Source organism: Sorghum bicolor, chromosome 4 (genome assembly GCF_000003195.3).
Source record: "Sorghum bicolor cultivar BTx623 chromosome 4, Sorghum_bicolor_NCBIv3, whole genome shotgun sequence".
Lineage (NCBI taxonomy): Eukaryota > Viridiplantae > Streptophyta > Magnoliopsida > Poales > Poaceae > Sorghum > Sorghum bicolor.
This window is the reverse complement of record NC_012873.2, coordinates 52606913-52627782: the sequence shown is the minus strand read 5'-3', so window position 1 is coordinate 52627782 and position 20870 is coordinate 52606913. Positions and strand designations below refer to the sequence as shown.

General features: G+C 41.7%; 1 protein-coding gene and 1 non-coding gene across 2 annotated transcripts; one reads left to right on the top strand and one right to left on the bottom strand.

Annotated features, from left to right (window-relative positions):
• On the bottom strand, window positions 933-1004 carry TRNAQ-UUG. The gene has a single exon. It is a non-coding gene; the product is annotated as a tRNA-Gln (tRNA).
• Window positions 13552-18590, top strand: LOC8063060 (serine/threonine-protein kinase SAPK7). Its single transcript, XM_002453922.2, has 9 exons — window positions 13552-13997; window positions 14113-14187; window positions 14370-14471; window positions 14615-14668; window positions 14802-14894; window positions 15216-15308; window positions 17588-17692; window positions 17786-17884; window positions 17973-18590. The coding sequence occupies exons 1-9, from the start codon at window positions 13878-13880 to the stop codon at window positions 18324-18326; spliced, it is 1095 nt and encodes a 364-aa protein (XP_002453967.1). The 5' UTR covers window positions 13552-13877; the 3' UTR covers window positions 18327-18590.

The following is a 20870-nucleotide window of genomic DNA, read 5'->3' as shown; positions in this document are numbered from 1 at the left end:
GTTCTAAAGCTGAGCCTCCGTCTGGGCGTTTGGCTGCCACCTGGTTGCTCGTGACTGCTGATCGTTGTATGCATTTCAAGTCACCACTGTTTCTCTAGAGGGAAACACAAGGAGTTGTTAAAGTTCAATACTGAATGCTAAAGTTCAATACTGAATGTGCAGTACGAGTTGTTTCAGTATGGCAATATATGCACGTGTAATGGCCATCAGCTGATGACGCGATTAACTGCTACTCTAGGAGTGACTCTACACTTTTGAGGTTCCTGGTGAAGTATTAGAAGGCTATGGAGGTGGAATCAGTTGGTTGATTTTGTTTCAGTTAGCTGATTGGATGTGGCTTAAGGTCCCAGCTGGTCACTGTTTTTGTTTTGTTAGGCTTCCGTTTAGTTTGATCACTGAGCTGAACTTTGGGCTGTGTCCCATCTTTATTGTAAGGTTCCAGGTGCTTAAACTGAACTCCCTGCTTAGCGGGCTCGGGGCTATGCCCCACTCTTGTAAGGTTTGGTCTTAAGCAATCACTTGTGATTGTGAAGGCCGGAATGTTTTGATTCCTTTATCTAAAAAAAACTGCTACTCTAGCTTTTAAAATTTTTTTGCTATTATAGCAATTGATCCCCTTGCAAATTGCAAGTGTGCATCCTGCGCACAACTTCTATCCAAACCTAAATGACAAAACTAGTACAGGATCAAAGCAGGAGGACAAACAGAACACCAGTTTTTTTTTTTTTTTGGAAAGAAAACAGAGCACCAGAAATTTAAAAACAATGACACAAATGGAGACATTCGCCTAAAACATTCTTCTGAACTCAGATTAGTTTGTTTGTGCGCTTAAAATAGATGCGAGCTATAAACGAAGGACGGACTACGCACTCAGGTTTAGCTGGGTATAAATTTGAACCGTTGAATTGATAAGCTAAATATTAGCTAAAAAAAGGTCCCACCGGGATTCGAACCCAGGTCGCCAGATTCAAAGTCTGGAGTGCTAACCACTACACTATGGAACCATTTCTGCTTAAATTCTTTCTTAAATTACTTAAGTAGGAGAACTCAAGAAGGAGCATCATGAACCAATATTCTCTCTTATTGGTGATTAACATACTTTTTACGGGAGAACGTGACTCCAATTCAAACATCATGTTACAAATTCCTTTGAAAGTTTCAGGTTATTCTCACTCTCCTTACTCTCTTGCTAATGAAAATTAACATGCAACATTATTTCTTTTTTTTTTGAAATTAGGCACATCATTGCTTAGTAATCAGCAAGATTACAATCCAAAAGTATCGGTAGAGGTGCCTCAAAAAGCCACGTGCCTTTAACCACGGTACTAGAGCCTAGGGGTCTGTCTTGCACAAGAAATCCAGTTTCAACCTTATTTTTGGCTGTGCTTCTTGACGGGCTTCAGCTTTCAGCTTTGGTGTTCCCCTGCCTTCTTACTTGAAGCACAGCCCACACTAAAGAATGCCTTTATGAGAGAGGCATTAGAGAACATAAGCCATTTTTTTACTAAGGGGTGAAGCCAAGTAAATATTGTTTTCTCAAATTTTTTGGGTGAACTCAGTTATAAGGAGGTTCTCCAAATAGGACCTTCATCAAATCGGCCCATTTGTGCGTGACGGCTCTTAGGCATAGCTAGTGTCCTTTGCCTTTTCTTTCTTCTTTTCTCTTTCCCCCTTTTCTACATCACATTTTTTTCAAGATTAATTTAACCAAAAAAACTTATTCAAAATGGTATCCGGGATTTTGTTAGAAGTTCTTTGGTAAGTTCTTCTAGGAAAATCAGTTGCTTGAGTTGTAATATTTTTTAAAGGAAATGAATTCTCTGCAAAATTCTACACAAGTTTGTTTATGTCAAAAACCAAATAACCTCTGAGTAATAGCTTGTCCTGGCATCCTAGATGTGGTCGAATAACAAAAAACTTATGTAAGTTATTTTTAAAGCTAAGAAGTTTGTCCATAAAAGGTTATTCGTAAAGTTGTGCATATAAATTTATAACTTTTGAGAAATGCAAGGCCACGGGAAGAGAATTTCCAAATGAAGGAAAGGAACGACAAATGGCTTGTGAATGGTAAATGAGCTATCAATGAATGAAGGGGACGAGTAATGATGCATGAATCAAATTTGGCATGGATTACTGTATGTTTATTACAAAAAAATTAAAATCCTAGGGGTGGCCATGGCCTAGGTTGGCCTAGCCTATCCTCCGCCCCTGATGACTTGTATGGGCCGGCCTGAGCTGATACACCTCTAGCTATCAAAGCCAAACCTTTTTTCTATTTCTCATTATTATAAATACCATGAATGTTTACTGACTAATGATACCCTCTCCTGGTGTAATATCACAATTCACAAGTACAAAGAGAGGAAACATAATGGACGGGAAATTGATAGTTCATTTCAGTCCTAGAGCATGATTGTTTATTTTATTATGTGCAAATGTGCACTACCATATTACACAAACAACTTGCCAATTGACTGAAACCAACAAAATTCCCACTAAATTCCTTAATATCATCTAAGGGTGACAAAACCCACAATATTTACTTGGCGTGTGTACGTCCTTATTGGAGGCAACACACGCATGAGAGTGCTACACCAGAATTAAGGGAGGGAGGAAGCGGACAGTGGGTGGAGCAGCCGGCAACAAGGCCGAGGTTGTGGACAAAGGGTAATTGAGGGTTAAGATTTTAGGTTTCAGAGAGACTACATGGCTAGCGCCTTATAAGAGGAAGGGACCTAGCAGCGGTGACCGTCTTGCTAGTAGTGGTAGGTTGAGTGGTGTTGAGCGAGACCGTGGGGACGCCGCCAAGCAAGTAGTGGGGAACAACTAGTTTAACGGAGCCAACAACGAGGCAAGGAGTCACCGACAAGGAAGCTTGATTAAAGTAATGTTATGGAAGGGCGAGGAAGGAACAAGTAAGCAGCTGGCAAGGAGGTCATTAGTGAGATGATCTGTAGCCAAGCCAAAGAGATGGAGGTCAAGAGGAGAGAAAAAAATCAAGGTTGGTAAGCTAAAAAAAATTCTAACTAAACCTCTAACTTACACTATTTAGGTTTTAGATAAAGTAATTTTTAAACAAATATAGAGAGTAATGCCAAATGACACCCGAGTGTTTTTATCTCCCTCTCAACACCTCCAACAAGGCTTAGAAGGGGCTCAGGGGAGTCAAGAAGGCCACGTGGTGGGGACAGTAGGAGGGTATAGTTAGGGTTGTGGCAGGGGTGGAGGCGGTCGGGCTATATTAGGGTAGGGGCGTCCATGGCCATGACAACAGCGGTGATAGAGAAGGAGGCCACCACGAGCACTGTAGGTATGGGGGTATAAACCCCTATACCCTCGTGGCTCGACATGGGCTACACCATTGGAGGTGGCCTGACCCACAAGATGAAGACGTGTGACACACGATGCTGGTCGACGTCACCGCAAAGCTACAAGAAGATATTATACCAAATAGGATACTTTACTTCTAACTATGTCCCTTCACAGTATATAAGGAGGGGCAAGGGTCCTCTAGATGATAGGTCATTGATATCTCTCATATACAGAATAATACAATCAGATGCAGGACATAGGTATTACGCCCTCATGGCGGCCGAACCTGGATAAAATCCTTATCTTTGTATTGTGTCATCATCTAGTTCGTAGCTTGCGCACCTGTCTGCCAACAATCTACTACCTTAGGCATACCTCTAGGTAGACTGTCGACCATATTTCTTGCGGGAGCTCCACCATCACTGTCGAGCTCCATCGAGACCCTACGACATGAATGGTGAGTGACGACGTTGTGTTGAGCTTGAGGAAGAAGAATAGATGTAGAAAAATCAAGTCTTTTCAGCCTCCAAAGCACTGTGTGCCCTGTCGATAGAGGAGATCATTTATTTGTGTGTTGGTGGAGATGTGTTGAAAGGTCCTAGTGGCTAGAGAGGGTTGAATAGCCTATAAAAATTCCACAACAACACTTAAACAAACTTGTTAGACAAACAAAAGACGAAGTGAGTGTTGCGGTAGCCTACTAAAAGAGCAAGCCACCTACCAACAATTCTAGTCAATTAAGATCACTAAGCACTCGAGCTAAGTCTCTACTCTCTACACTAGTTTAGCTAGCCTAAAACAAAGAGCGACTAGAAAGCTAAACTATGCAACTAGTTACAACTACCACAAGAGGAGGATGACTCTGAATTTTGTGTGATTATGATAGATGACTTGTTTCCTGAAGATGCAAAGTAGCCAGAAGTTGTCGATGCAAAGCCGCTAGGAGTTGTAGATGCAAAGCAACCAGAAACTATGGATACCAAGGCAAAGCAACCTGAAAACATGGGTCCCAAGGCAAAGTAGCCAGAAAATGTTGACCCCAACAACAAGAAACCATCGATCCCAAATCAAGGCAACCAAATATATTAGAGGTTCAGATGAAGGTTGAGATAGTAGATTCCAAATATAGAGACATGCTAGAGTTTGATCAATATGTTGCTTCTCAAGGAGGACACTTAAACACAAATGATCTGGATAAAAAACAAGTGTACCAACAGTGCTTCCCAAGCCCAAGGTCTTGTTGGCAGCCAGAAGAAGCCATAGAAACAGATTCCCGCAGATGGGAAAGGTAACACTCTAACTGTGGTTATGAAAGGTAAGCCTGTAATTACTGGAGTGGAAGCAACTAGGAAGAAGACTAAAATTCATGTCTCGCATTCGGTAGCCAGGACTCCACATAGCATTGTTGACACAGTGAATGCCAATGTCCCGAAATAAAACACTAGTAAGGAGGGAAACCACCCCTGTCCCTATCCCTACTGGTTGCCAAGTTCCTCCCCCTGAAGAAGGAGCTAAATGCAAAAGGTAACCAAATGACACCTAGCAATGCCATGGTTGTCAATTCTGGAGTTCCAGCCAGGAGTCAGACTAGCGTAGGAAAGGCCTAGCAAAGCAAGTCCACTATCTAGCAGCAGCTAGGCCAAGCCGAATAGTGTGGCGGTGAACGGTGCACCATCCAGCAGCACTCAGGCCAAGTCGAATAGTGTGGCGGTGAACGGTGCACCATCCAGCAGCAGCCAGGTCAAGCCAAATAGTGTGGTGGTGAACGGTGCTAACAGGGTGGTGAATCCACAGTCCAGCAGCCAAACTAGTGTGGCGGTGAACGACGCCAATAGGGCTATGATACCACTGTCCAACAGCTAGGCTGGTGCGACCGTCAATAGTGCCAACTAGAGCCGCAACTAATCCACCACCTCCTAGCAGTCAGACTGGCACAACTGTGAATGGTGCTACTAACAAAGAGAATCTGCCAACAGCAGCCATGCAATAGACAGGTCCTTATATAATACAGTACAATAAATTTTGCACCTACAAATGTGAATAAGGCATTAGGCAGGGATCATCATGTCATTCTTTTTTCACCTTGCATTTGCAGTTGCACCTGCACCCATGAACTAGAAACACCTAGATTGGATTGATTCTTGTCTGGTATTTCCTGTGTGAAATTGTGATGCTTGTGTTTGTTTGCTTGCGCCCGATCGAGACGATGGTGCGTGCCATCTTTGTGCCTGCGTGGGCAGGCTCTCCTGCCTCTCTTTGTTTTGTTGGAGCTACTATTGGCCGACATCTCGGTGTGCTGGCTGCTGAGGCCTGTTGAAACGGTGACGACGGCACATCAAGTTGCTTGTTGTGGCACGAGATTTTTCCTCTCCTGTTAACTGTTTAATTTCCTCTCCTGTTATTAGCTGATTTGACTGCCTGCTACTGCTACGGCTGATGGATTGAGGGTGATTTGGTAACCACCCTGATCCCATGCGCATCAAATCAGATTAGGGACTTGGTTTGGTGCAACTGTCACCCATACACGGTGATCTGGACCCTCGTCTACACACGTGTACTGGAGCAGTTGACATTTCCGTCAGGCGAATTAACACAGTTGAGGGGTTTTCGCTCTCTTTTCTTGGGGGGTTTTGTCAGGTCATGGACTGTAGCTTTCATGCTTTGCCATTGCGCCACATGGGGGGACTTGATTGCCCAAATATTCCACTGTCTGCTTGAATATGAATTGACTCGATGGAGATGTCACATTTGCGTTCGTGGCGGGAAACTTACCCCGCGATTAAAAAGAAAGAAACAGATCAGAATGCGTGAGGATCAAAATACACTACTATAGTGAAAGAAGCAAATGATTGGATGCCAACATTCAGCAATTTTATTTGCCTCGCAGAGATATTTCATTTCATGGTTGTAAGTGGAAAAACGTTGCCGTGAAACTAGTGGTCCCTTCTTGTATATATATAACATATAATAACTAGTAAATATGTCCGTTGCAATGGGAAAAAACATATAAAAAATAATGACATAATGTTACATATCTATTTATATTTATCTTTTTATAAAATTTAAAGTCTATAATTTATTTTATTGATAACCATGACAACTATGGTATTAGATAGTTATATTTACAATAACATATAGTTCAGAGATATATTTATTTAATAAAAAAAAATAGAAATTAGTCAAATCTTATCTTACTCTAGTATTACCTTTTAATATACCTTAGTATTATATTAAAACATGAGAAGTTTGTTGCTAGCTTTATTTTTTTTATTTAGATTAGGATTCCTATAAAATATGATATATCAGTTGAATATATGTAGATTATAAACACATGGGCTTATGAAGTGTTCATATGACATAACAACACATCGTGCAAAGGTAGTGGAAGCATCCTGAAGCATAAATTTAGGTAAATTAGTAAATCAGTGAGATATGCATGAATGGTGCTAAAACTTTTATCACAAATCAAGCATCACATTAAATAGGCTACCATAAAATTTTCATAATAATTGGAGCAAGATAACTACAATTTCAATTTCAAACTAAAAAGCATAGTCAAGTATCTCCATCAAAAAATATAATAAAATTTGTGATATTTTTAGTTTACTGCATGGATCTACATATGTGGAGCTGAACAAAATTTATTTTGTAATTTTTAGATTTTTCTATGAATTACTACGCATTTTTCAATTTTCAACCGATCAATTTTACACTAAAAAGCATAGGCAAGCATCTCCAGCAAAAAAATGTACTAAGTTTTGTGATATTTTTTATTTACTGCGTGGATCTACGTATGTGGAGCTGAACAAAATTTGTTTTGTAATTTTTAGATTTTTTTTATGAATTACTAAGCATTTATCAATTTGCAGCTAATTAAAAAAATAAAAGAAAAGTAAATTAATAGGACAAATATTTTGCACCTAGGCTCTTGTACTTTTTTTATTCTCAATATGCTTTGATGTGTATAAGAGATTTTGTATTGAGAACCTTATAAAAGCTTCTATTTTGTTTTTCCTCTTCGACCAGTTTCGGACGTACTCGTTACTCAGATGGAGGCGAGCGGATACTAAGGCGGATAGAAAGTTTAGGCAGACTAAAATTTTCATAATGTATTATTAGGGATAGGTAACAAACGGCAAAAGTTAATGCTGAAATTTGGGCAAATTTAGTTCTGAAAAGATTTCGAAATTCGGTACTATAGTATTTTTATTTTTATTTGACAAATATTATCCAATTATGGACTAACTAGGTTCAAAAGATTCATCTCGTGATTTATACTGTGCAATTAGTTTTTGTTTTTGTCTATGTCTAATGTTTTATGTATACAAGGCCGTTCGGTTTGAAATTTCGGATGGTAGTACTAATTTGTTACGGGTGTGTAGCGTGTACTAGCTAGTGGCGCTATCTTTGACCGGACGATCGTGTTTAACTTCAATCAACAGAACATAAAATATCCTCTCACCGATGTATGTCGTACTACTCCCCGCAAGATTCAGTAGATCATCACTATCATGAATTGACCGACAACAACGTTTCCAGATATTTGATATTAGTACAGATTCTAGAAAAGAAGCTTATTTCCTTTCTCATCACCCAAAAATTAAAAAAAAACGAAAAGAAAAGAAAACTGATGTAGCCCGGCCAGAAACTTCTCTGCGTTATTATCTGGAGGTTGTAGGAGGAAAACGAGATTCCCGGAAAAGAGGAATGAACAGAAGAAGATGTGAAATTCTTTTCTCCGATCGCAAGACGTCGCTATCCAAGCCCGGCCTGCGCCTGGAGAGAAGTCAGAGCTGCCGATCGCCGAGCACGAGCAGCGAGCGGGTGCAAGGCAAACATCGTACTCGTCCTTCTCCTTCTTCTTCTTCCGCGCCACGTGACCTCACATCATTCCGCCACCGGGTTTGTTTATCGTCGCCGTATCACGGAACGGCCCCTCGTTTTGGTAGGGAATTGGACGTACTTGGGCCTACCGGCGGCCCGGCCTCTCTACCGTCAATCCGTGGCGCCGTTGTGGCCTGCAGTTTTTCTTTTTCATCCTCGTCGCCGTACGTTGTGGTCTCCGTCGGCCGTTCATGCTGTCATTGCCCCTCCTCCTTTCCGGCGGAGGGAGGAGCAAAATCAAAGTCGCAAACCTTCCCACAAAACATTGTTTGAGGTTTCAATTTCACTATATATCAGTTTTGTCCTTAAGAGTCTGTTCACTAGTTGAAAAGTTTTTTGTTAATTTATTCTGAGAAAAAAAATATTACTAGCTGTCAGAAAAAAAAATACAACTTACAAAAACTGGCCCTAAGTTGATTTTGGCTAGTTCTTTGCGTAGAAACTTTGAAACTGGCCGAGGACAGCTTTGGACCTAACATGAGCTGGTTTTGGTAGCCCGAGTCCTAAATTGTTATTTTCTTTTGAAAACTTATATGATCTTGAAACTTGTAAATTGCATGTGACATAAGTTTTCTACTTGAATAAAACCACCCCCTCTATTTATAGGAGACGATCATGATTGATTGAGCAATCTATTTATCAAATCATAAAAAAATCTATCTTACTTTTTCTCTTCTACCTTAAGCTCTTTGTATCACCTTGCTGTCCACCGCTTCTTTTAACGAGTTTGTCGATGTTGTAGGTGACTTTATTGATTCTAGAGCATTTTTATTGTACTCCTCGGGACACTCACAACGCAGACTCTATTATAAAGTCTAAAGTTATTTATTACCTCGAACAATATAAACTTAGAGTCTAAGAGCAGTCCCAATGGTTGAAACCATGCACAATGTCCAAGAAAACCACGTCAGCAAAAATCATCTATAGAAACTATCCTACAATGGAAGAGCCATCGGATAATAAATATTAGCCTTTTCTTTTCCTTTCTCTCTCCTTATTTCTTATTTCTTGCTCCCAGCGAAACTTTCTCTCCTCTATCTTTCTCCCCCAGCCATACGATTCTGAAGAAGGCATGCAAAAGTCGCAAGAGAGAGGGCAAATGGCATGCACAACGATGTGGCCAAACACGAGCAGTGTGGAGTCGTGTGAGGCCGGGACCCCGCGATGGCACAAGCCAGCGCAGCGGCTCGGCGAGCTCCCACGATGGCGCAGCCAGCAGGGCAACACGGGCGAGAAGGGCTCCCGCGGCTGTGCAGTCCAGCAGGGAGGCACGCGAGCAGCGCAGCGGCTTGGCGAGCTCCCGCAATGGCGCAGCCAGCAGGGCGGCACGAGCGAGCAGGGCTCCCGATTGGACTCCTCTCCAATGGCGCGGCGCGACAGACGCGGTGGCGCGGCCAAGCGCGAGCAGTAGGCAGCGCGGCGGGGCGGGCGTGGCCTGGCCAAGTGCAAGCGAGCGGGGCGGGAATGGCCGGTGGCGCGGCGCAGCCCGGGCGGGGTTGCCGGCAAGAAACCGGTGGTTTCTTCCCAACAGTGAATTCATCGTTTCTTTGTGCATTGGGTAAAGAGAAGACGTTGTTTCTATCTCAAGAAACGATTTCTATGTATTTTCACCTCTTTCCTCGTTAATTAGACTGCCATGTCAGCATTTTGCTTATGTGGCATCTCATTTAATAGGGATAGAAACCATTATTAATATCCCATTGGGACTGCCCTAAATAAGACTTGGAGTCTTATTTTTTCTACCTCTTTTTCAACAAATATGCTGCCACATCAGCAAAATACTATAAATAATATGTAATTAATTATTTTAAACTTTATGATAGAGTATTGCATTGTAACTGCTCTGAAGGAGCGTCAACTTAGCTTCATCAACTTGCTGGTCGGCATCGCCATTTAGACCTCCCTCTACTGTGTATTTGAGCCGTGTGCGTCCTAAGTGATCAAACCCGTGTGATTGGAATTCATGTAAACAAAATCACGTATGTTTAACGAAGGTTACCTAATCCACAACCCATGCCATTGGTTCTTGCGACCTGCTCTAGCTGATTTTACACAAAGTTGCTGATAGCCCTTGCTAAGAAGACAAGACAAGCGACCGTGCCAAGCTCTTGCCTTTATCCTTGCCACGCGCTAGCGCATTCTCCTCGATGTAATGTGCAAATGGTACTTGCAAATTAAAAATGGGGAATGTTCTACCTCATGTCCTCATCTCTGCACTATGCTTATGGTGTGTTTGTTTAAAGGTGTAAAGTTTAATAGATACTGTATTAGTTTTGTTTTATTTGACGATTATAATCTAATCATAGACTAATTATTCTTTAGCTGTATTTGTAGTTTTGTAAATAATCTATATTTAGTACTCTATACATATGTCAAAACATTTAATGTAATAGAAGTTAAAGTTTAACAACGCAAAAGAAAAGATCTGCTCAACGTGCCATTCTTTGTATTGTAGAGAATAGGACAATTTGTCAACATAGGGTTTGTATATGTTATTGTCTTAAGAGTTTTGTCGTGTAGTAAATCTCTATAACATAGAAATATGTGTGGTTACTTGTGATTGTCAGTACAGTGACGCGAGGATTTATTTATTTATTGCCAGAATTTATCGTTGGACATGTCAAGTGATGGCTCTTTGCTGAGAGATATTTATTTTGAAGTGATTTCTGAAAGACACTTTAGTTCTTGACAAATTGGTTAATGAACACCATGCCTAACAAAATACTTTTATAAAATAGATATAAAATTATATAAGTGCCCTAAAATTATATCATAAAAACTTCTAGATTCTGCATGATGAGAACCACACGATAAAATATTATTTTACGCTGAAAATGACTATATTTTGCCTCTCCTCATAAATAAATAAAGTTAACCACATTTAATTTTTTCATGTATTTTAGGATACTAAAAATCTTAGAAAAATCATAGATTGAGTACATCACCAAATCATGACTATGCTAAAAATATCAGCTCAAAATAATAAAGTTCATAATAGTATATTTAGCATAACTAAGTTATAGATTTATCTCCTATCAACCTTAATTGATATATGAAACTTTATTATTTTGAGCTGATATTTTTAGCATAATCATGATTTGGTGATGTACGTATTCTATGATTTTTCTAAGATTTTTAGTGTCCTAAAAATACATGAACAAATTGACCATGGTTAACTTTGTTTATTTATAAAGAGAGGCAAAATAATTGTTTTCAGTGCAAAATAATATTTTGTTATGTGGTTCTCATGATGTAGAGTCTAGAAGATTTTATGGTATAATTTTGGAACACTTATAGGATTTTATATCTATTTTATGAAGTTATTTTGTTAGGCACAATATCTACTAACCAATTTGTTAAGAACTAGAGTGTATTTTAGAAATCGCTCAAAAATAAGTGTCCATCAGCAAAGAACCATCACTTAGCATGTCAATAACAAATTGTGTCTATCATTTATGTACAATGTTTGAAGTTAGGACTGACGTGGTAAAAGAAATTGTATGAACATCGCAAAAGGTATCTTAAGGTTAGTAATTGTTTGCTTGAACCGATCCTAGCATTCTTCACTTGAGCTTATCAGTCGAATCAGTCAACTATTCAGCAGTGTTTTTTTCTCACAATAAATACTAAAAAGCGGCCTATAGATCACATACTATCTCCGATCTAAAAATATATGGGATCTAATTGTGTGACTGATAATAATATTGAATTTTATTGACAGCGGTAGTAGTGATTTATTGAGGGGAAAAAGAGAGAATAAACTAGAATTGGAACCCTCAAAGTCGCCGCTCGCCACACAATTTGCTTCCTTCCAGCACTTAACCGGATTACGGGTCAGGGTGGGCATTCGATTCTTGGTTCAGTTTCGGTTCGGTTAATTTGGTTAGTTATGAAATTCAGTTCCTAGAAAATAAGAACTGATCGATTCCACAAAATTTTAGGAACCAAGCATTTCGGTTCTCGGTTACTTCGGTTTGGTTCCGGTTCTTACCGAAATAACTTTCAGCAAAGATTAATATAACAAAAAAATATGTAGGTTTTGAAACAAATATAGGCAACACCACCTCTAATTCAGATAATAATAATTGATAAGAGAACAGTAGCAATATAGTAACATAAATACATAGTAATTTAGTATAAGACATCACACAAAAATCAAACTTTGTCTTACAAAATACTAGTAAGTAAAGTAAAATTCATGCATTTCGGTTCTTTCGGTTAAATAGGTTAACCGAGAGTAGAAACCGAATTGTTTTCGGTTATTTCGGTTCTCAAAACTTGAAACCGAATAAGGAACCGATTTTTCTGATTTTTTCAGATTCGGTTCTTTCAATTTCGGTTTTAGTTCTTTCAATTCGGTTGCTCGGTTTTGGTTAATTGTGCCCACCGTGGATTACGGGTGCGCCAAGCCTCTTGAACGTTTTGCTACTCCACTTTCCCATTTACTAATTGCCTTCCGATACTACCAATCCCATGTTCTCATTTTTTTTTTCTTTTCTTTCTTTCTTTGCCAATGGCTTCTCTCTCTAGATTCCAAGTGGAGGAATTTTCTGTTTTGTTGATGCTCTTGCACCCTGACACGTGAGGAAAGTATCTTGTTTGAGAAAAGCTATAGAACAACCAAGTGTTTGGTGCAATCAAACACTCTAATTTTCTCTTCTCCATCTTCAGCCACTCCCACATCTTCTTCTCTAAATCCGGTGGCATTAGAAGTGGCTCAGGGGGACTGGGGGAGATAGACTGTCCAGGCGGTGGCGACGACAGGAGGACAATATTAGAGTTCTAGCAGGTGTGAAGGCAAAACACGTCAAATCAGGGTGGGGGGAGGAGGGTTTGTCTATGATCATGGCAATGATAGCTGCAAGTGGTGAAGGAGAAAGAGACTGCCGCGGGCACGGTAGGGTCTCACTCCAGACTCCACGGCAGCACGGTGGCAGCATGGAAGGAGGAGGCTGTGGTGACAAAGCTCGGACGAGAGTCTACCGTGCCGTGGCGATACGCTGGGCGGCGGCTGAGTGTCAGTAGAAGGAAGAAGGCACGGAGGGGAAAAAAAAAAAGAATCGGGTGCTCGGCGCCGGTAAAACACAGAGTGTTGCATAGATGGCTCCTTTTTATTTCAGGATGAGGACTAAAACGCAAAAACTGGTAAACGGGAGCCCGTTGCAGAGAGAGAGAGAGAGAGATGAAGCACCGAGAGATCTGGGGCAAGGAGCATCAATGCGCCACCATCATCATCGTGCCTCCATTCCCCTGTTGCCGCACCGCACCGCACCGCATGCACACAGCCACACACGCACGGCGTGCCACATCGTCTAATCACCGCGTATAAACTAGTGTGACCCCCGCGATCGCACGCCTTAAACTAGTCCCTTCCTTCATCTCCATCTCCTAAAGCACACGCGCAAACCCAAGCGCGGAGACAAAGCACACAAGCAAAAGCAACCCCCCCGCAGCTGGACGCGCCCCGCCCGCGCTACTAGTAACCGAACGAGGAGGAGGAGAAGAAGCCTCCTCGTTAAGCTTCGAATCCATCCAGCCACGCCAGGCCTCCCACCGTTCCCTCCTCCCTCCCCTGTCCCCCCACGCGCCTCGCGACGGCAAAACCCCAGCGAATTCCCCACGCGCCGGCCTCCAATCCCGCCAGCAGCCCGGTGGCGGTGGCGGCGGCCCAGGAACCAAGCATGGACAAGTACGAGCTGCTCAAGGACATCGGCTCCGGCAACTTCGGGGTGGCGCGCCTCATGCGCAACAAGGACACCAAGGAGCTCGTCGCCATGAAGTACATCCCCAGGGGGCTCAAGGTGCGCGGGCGCGGCCCCCCGATTCCTGTCCTCGCGTTCGATTCCCTTCCTTTGTCCCCCGGAATTTTCGGCCCTTATTTACGGGTTAATTAGTTTATTCTCTGCGGAACCGCAGATTGACGAGAATGTGGCGAGGGAGATCATAAACCACCGCTCGCTGCGGCACCCCAACATCATCCGATTCAAGGAGGTGAGCCAAAGTCCAAACGGAGGGCGGATTTCCCGGGCGGACGGGGACTGCTTCCTGCACACCTCCAGCTCCCCAGCTGCTGCTGCAGTTGCAGGCGGTGGAGAATTTTGTTTTCTCTCGCCTTTATTTCCCTGTTCGTTTCATCATCATCATTTAGGGCCCCCTTTTTCCCCCTATACTAGGTCGTGCTCACGCCCACGCACCTCGCCATCGTCATGGAGTACGCCGCCGGCGGCGAGCTCTTCGACCGGATCTGCAGCGCCGGGAGGTTCAGCGAGGACGAGGTGATCGCTCGTTTGTTCCAATTAGGCGGCTCCGACTAGGGAGCCGTTCCTGCTGTTTTCCCCCAAAACCATTTGGGTTGGCCTTGACGTGCTATTTTATTTTCTCCCCTTCTTTTTTCTAATTTCTTTGTTAATCCTACTAGGCAAGGTATTTCTTCCAGCAGCTCATCTGCGGTGTCAGTTATTGCCACTTCATGGTGAGAACACCAACCCCCAAGTAAAAGCGAAGTGTTTCCTTTATTACGCAACAAAAAAAGTACCCCAGAAAAAAAAAATCCTTGCTGATGAGGTGTGCGACTGCAAATTTTGTTTGGATTCATTCATTCACAGCAAATTTGTCACCGGGACTTGAAGCTGGAGAACACGCTGTTGGATGGCAGCCCGGCGCCGCGCCTAAAGATCTGCGACTTTGGCTACTCTAAGGTACCATTTTTTTTCTTTTGCTAATTATTAATTGGCTAGTTTCTTGTGAGATTTCCTTTTCAAGGGATACTGAAAGAGGCCTTTCTTGCTTAGCCTGCCATGCTGGGAAGACCAAAATTTTGACACGAAACTGTGCTGCCGTTTTCTCACATTCTCACTGCTTATTAATTGAACTCGTGCGTTTTATTGCCTTGTTAAACAAAGATGAGAAAAATGGATCCTTTCTCTCTGCAAAAAGGGCTCTCAGAAAAGAGAATGAGTCAATACCTAAGCAAATACTGTAGCAGTGTTATCAGCTGCTAACACCTTTCTTTGCCCCAGTCATCGCTGCTGCACTCAAAGCCTAAATCCACGGTTGGAACTCCCGCTTACATTGCTCCGGAGGTGCTCTCTCGCCGGGAATACGACGGCAAGGTCAGTGCTGTGATTTATTCATCCTTTTTACTTACGTACAGTATAGTATAACACTGCAGCTACGATACCACCTCCTGCACTCTCTTGAACCCTTTTGTTTGCATCGCCTCTGCTTGTGTGTTGTTGCCAGTCTGCTCTGTGATGCTGACCGTACTGTAGTAGTCCTAGTCTGCTCCTTTGCTTTCCTGGACCAAGTGCATGACAGCACCACTTGCATTGCCGTGTGGCCCCAGTACGGCATGCGTTTCTGCCTTGTGGACCAGGCTCCTGGAGCCCTTCTGTGTGATTTTGGATTTTTGGACTTTCGTCCTTAGGCCTAGTAGGCAGGGTGTGGGCCTGGCTCCACACGCCAGGATTGGCTTGTTATCCCTATCCCTGTAGAGAGATTCCAAATTCCAACTTCCAAGTACTTCAATTATTTGTGTTGACAATTTTGTCAAAGAAGCATGGGGGACAGCTTGTCTAAAGAAATCTTCATTCTGTGTCACTTGGCCATTTTTTTCCACGTAACTTGTCTGATTGTTGAACTTTGCCCCAGTGGGTTATGCCTGCATCTCTTTCATGCATAGATTCTAATTGTGATCAGATTCATACTCTATTACATGTCGTCTTGTCTTCGTGGCATTTGTGGGTAGTGATCTATGATGACAGTTTGATATGTGGAGAAAAGCACAAGATTCTGTTGATGCAAATCTTATTGCCGTGCTTAATTTAAATGATCTGCTTAAAGTGAGGATTAATGAAAGAGATCTTGTGCACTTTGTATTCTGGTGAACCCTTGACCCAGCACACTTTTCTCTTAAACCCCTGCAGAAACTCCAAAATGTCATTTTCATCTCTTTAGATACATGAAAATAAAAGATAAATCACTAAAAAGAAATGAATCCTTGCTCATGATAAACTCCTTATTGTGGAGATGTCCCGTGGGCATGTTTATAAGTCCTATTTTGTTCTCATATAGTCATGTGTCATACTTTTATGTCCTTTTCATGATCATTTTCCCAGCATTTTTCCTGTTCTAGTTCATGTGTGCAATGATCTCTGCCCCCTCAGGCCTTATCTTTTCATGTGATGTAACCTTGTTAGACTGGATATCCCGTTGGTTTTCCTGTGGTCCTTCAGTGTTGTTTGCCTTTATCCTTTGCTCTCTTTCCATCCTCTTTACTTTCCTGCCTGATGTAGATACTGTTTAACCTTTGATTATTATACTTTGTTTCTCACTTTTTGGAATGTCATACCAAACTTCTCGCAAAATTTCCTTTACAGAATTTAAAATTGGTTGCCTTTGCGTGTGAAAGAGAAACCTTAGGATATCACCAAGATTAGTTTAAGCAATGGACATTGCTCAGTATTTATGCATTTTTGGTTTCTAGAAGATTTGCCAAATTTCAAAGGTGCCTACTTCTGTGATTTGCTTTTGGGCTACACTGGAATTCTAGCTTCACTAGTGGAATTCACTTTATCTTCACCTATCCATTTTCCATTCCATTTGTATTTTTGGAGTGTCTTAGCCTTACTATAGCCCATGCTTACTTTGGTGAGAAATTGTTATAAATGATTTGTCATGATTGGTCTATAATGAAGTGACAGAAAAATTGTGAAGTAGCCACATACTGTTTAATAGATCCATTGATATAATTGTATATATGTCCAAGGTTTTTAGCCCAGTCTATAGTGATGCGTGATTGTTTCATTGCTTCTCTTATATTTGAACAACTGAAGTATTTGATGGAAGTTTCATCACCAGTGGATATGCTTTTAACTCATGTTAGCACATGCTTAGGAAAATTGTCTTTAAAATGTTGTGTTTAAGCACAATGGCTGCAGTCAATAGTATGTTACAGATCAAATTTGTTTATTTATGTTGTAACATAAAATGAAAGTGCTTCTGTTCTTGCCTGTTTGGACTATAGCTTGCTTTCTTTATATTTGAGCTCAAATTTTTATTTATAGACTATTGTAAGGGCACCTACTTCCTTGAAAGTGCTGTTCGTGTTCTTCTACTAAAAAAAAACTCGATTTGCAGGGGGTAAGACAGCCCCCGGGTATTTTGCTAAGAGAAGACCTCATGCAGATCGAGAAATCCCCCGAACCCCTGCCTCACCCACACACAATGGCGTCGTTGTCCATGTGAGAATCTGAGCTGGGCTGTGCTTTGACATGGCACAGAGGGGATTTTTTTTTCCCGCTCCCATAAGGAGTCACCCATGACCCAAGTCAAATACTGTTCTTCTCCTTCTCATGATGGGGTTCATTACATTTTGTAATGTGTGTTGCAGATGGCAGACGTTTGGTCTTGTGGAGTGACTCTTTACGTGATGCTGGTTGGTGCGTACCCTTTTGAGGACCCCGATGATCCCAAGAATTTCAGAAAAACGATTGGGGTAACAGTTCACTCGTTCAGCAGACACTAAATCCTGGGCTCTTGCACCTTGAAATTATTTTCTAAAATTTTATGCACCCATATCCCTTTTCAGAGAATAGTGTCAATTCAGTACCAGATACCAGAGTATGTCCACATATCCCAAGACTGCAGACAGCTCCTCGCTAGGATCTTTGTCGCAAATCCTGCAAAGGTACTGTTGGGCAGTGAATCCTGCAAACCCTCGATCATTTTACTATGGTTTACCTCCACCTTAATGCCATACCATCTCATTTCTTCAGAGAATAACAATTAGGGAGATTAGGAATCACCCCTGGTTCCTGAAGAATTTGCCCAGAGAGCTTACAGAAGCTGCACAAGCGAAGTACTACAAGAAGGACAACAGTGCTCCCACCTTCTCTGATCAAACCGTCGAAGAGATCATGAAGATTGTAGAGGAGGCCCGCATGCCGCCCGAATCATCTACTCCGGTGGCTGGTTTTGGTTGGGCTGAGGAAGAAGAGCAGGAAGATGGCAAGAAACCTGAGGATGACGAGCAGGATGGGGAGGATGAGGAATACGATGGCGAGGACGAGTATGACAAACAGGTGAAGCAAGTACATGCCAGCGGGGATTTTCAACACCTGATAAAATGAAGCTCCTGGCAAGGCCAAGTTCCCAACTGATGAAATACTGTCTGGATTTGTTTTAGTTTGTGGTGCTGAGATGCTGCACCCTCGGTGCTTACTTGTAGTTTCCTCCTGCTTGCATCCACCTTTTTTCGCATATTGTGTTATATTCTGTAAATTATCAAACTGGCTTCCTCAATGCCTGTGTAATTGCAACGAATCGTTGAGTGATTAAGCTAGAAGGCGAAATATAATTTCTGTGGAATACACTTGCAACTTTGAGTTATGGAACACTATAGTTTTGTTTGCTTGAGCTTATCAATTGAATCTGTCAGTTATTTAACAGTGTTTTTCTCCCACAGCAAATTAGCGAACAGTACTTTCAGTCATGATTTTAATAAGTAAACAGACTAGGGTCAGATAAGTGAACAGGCTAGGGTAACGGGGTATGCTATCCTAGATGCAGGGTAACGGATATGCTATCCTAGATTAAAAAATTTATCATGACATCATGCGAGCAGATGATCATAGATTGTTGCCATTTACGTGCAGCATAGCAGAAGAAGAGTTGAAGTGTCCCAGTCTAACGTCGGCTAACACGTCTGTCTGCCTCCGATCGTCGCCTATCAAGACCATAACAACAGCAGCAGCATCTTCACACATGCAGAGATGGAAGCCGGTCGTCAGTTTGCTAGCCGACAGAGGGAGACTGGGAGAGAGAGGGCTTAGAGATAGACTTGGAAAGACCAAGTTATTATCTTTTGTAATGAGTGTTGTGTTGATACATTTATAGGTAGGAAGAACTCTATCTATGCATTGATTAGTAATATGGTACTAATTGTTGTTGCATATTTCACCTCCACTCATAGACTTTAAGCATTAAAGTTGCCTCCATTAAAAGCCCATTAGTATTATACTAATGAATCATTATCATGCTTTAGTCTACTTACCAATACAGTCCAATCTATTACGGGTATGATTGCCACTTAGATACATCACCAACAATCTTCCACTTGCATTAGAGTCAAACATCTAGGCAATTGTTCTAACCCCTTAAGTGTGTGCCCCATTAGGTTCATGTGTAGATTATCACGATCAAAAACCATTTTCGAATTTAGCGGCACCAAGCAATACATAATGAATCTCTCTCATGCACACAAAGATCTCGTATATACACAAAGATCATATTGGCTGGTTGATATACATGTGTCTCGTTCCTTTTGCCACACGATACCAATCGGACCCAAGGCGAGATTCCCACCCTTTCATATAGTTCAACACTTCAATCCATCTTATCATGGATTACAACTCTTTAGTCACACCATGATAACTCTTTAATCACATCGCCATGGCTGTGCACTTTCTTAATCCAACCACATAGAGGGGTCTAGAGATATCTCTCCTGTTATGCACGAGGGGGCAAATTTCATCTTGTTCCGCTCACAACCCATTCTATGTTTCATGGTACATCCGGAAACTGCTTTTATAACTACCCTGTTACGTACGGAGTAGCGTTTTGCATCACCGAAACGCAACATTACACAACAGTGAGAAACAGTGGTGATCTCATGTCTAAGGATCTAACAGGTATATCACTCATGACCGTTTAATGGCACATATTAACATAACAACCCCAACAACGTCTCGGAGTGGGTCAATCCAACAACACTATGATCTCCATCATGTGTCAACGTTTCTGACATCTCTATATCTATGATCCATGAAGCATGATCATCAATGATCAAAACATGTGTGCTAGTCTATAAAATCATTATTTTCCGGCCACATAATGACATAGGACCAGAGCAATGTTTTGGATACATATATTGAATGGTTAAGCTGGTCTATAAAAACATTATAGCCCCACATAACCGTTGATATAATTTCTATGGAATAAACTTTTATCTTTGGTAGAACTTTTTCGCCGCTTCTATACATACATTGGAGGAAGTATGGAACACTCTTATCCTACGGACAGCATCCACCAACACTCTTATCCCAAGCCATATTGACAGCAGCAACGCTGTATCCTACAAGCTCTGAAACTACTGGTAAATCCACTTGCTGAATCTATCACAACATTGCATACAAATACTCCTAGTCCTAGAGGAGGTGAAATTAATGGATACAGCTAGCAAAGTTGGATGGTCTGTAACCAGAAAAGACTTGAGTCTGCTACTCATCTGCTCTAGTGACATAACACACTCTTGTCTGCTCAGACTCAGAGCCAACATAGGAAACAGCAACAATGTCAGGCGTCGAGCATAGCCTCGAGGACCTGCCAAAAAAAAGTGATAATTTTGTGAATGACGCTTGGCTGTTGGAAAATAGCGCAAATATTTATACAGCTAGGATTTCAAATGCAAGAGAAGTAGTATAAGATCACCCATGAAAAGGGTTTTATTTCATCTGTCTTAAAAGTCATAGCTGAAATTACTGTTGGCTGATTTATTGTGAGAGAAAAACATTGTTCAGAAAAAATACGGCTGATAAGACAAGCGAACGGGCTCTACTTTTAGCAGGAACAAGCTGCATCATGTGATTTGTCTTTGATCAAGTTATCTTCGTGAA

Bases quoted from the DNA above. Each gene is read 5' to 3' on its own strand.
- LOC8063060 (XM_002453922.2), top strand. From the start codon at position 13,878: ATGGACAAGTACGAGCTGCTCAAGGACATCGGCTCCGGCAACTTCGGG. The intron at 15,309-17,587 runs GTCAGTGCTGTG...TGTGTGTTGCAG, and splicing joins GCCGGGAATACGACGGCAAG to ATGGCAGACGTTTGGTCTTG. The intron at 17,693-17,785 runs GTAACAGTTCAC...ATCCCTTTTCAG, and splicing joins ATTTCAGAAAAACGATTGGG to AGAATAGTGTCAATTCAGTA.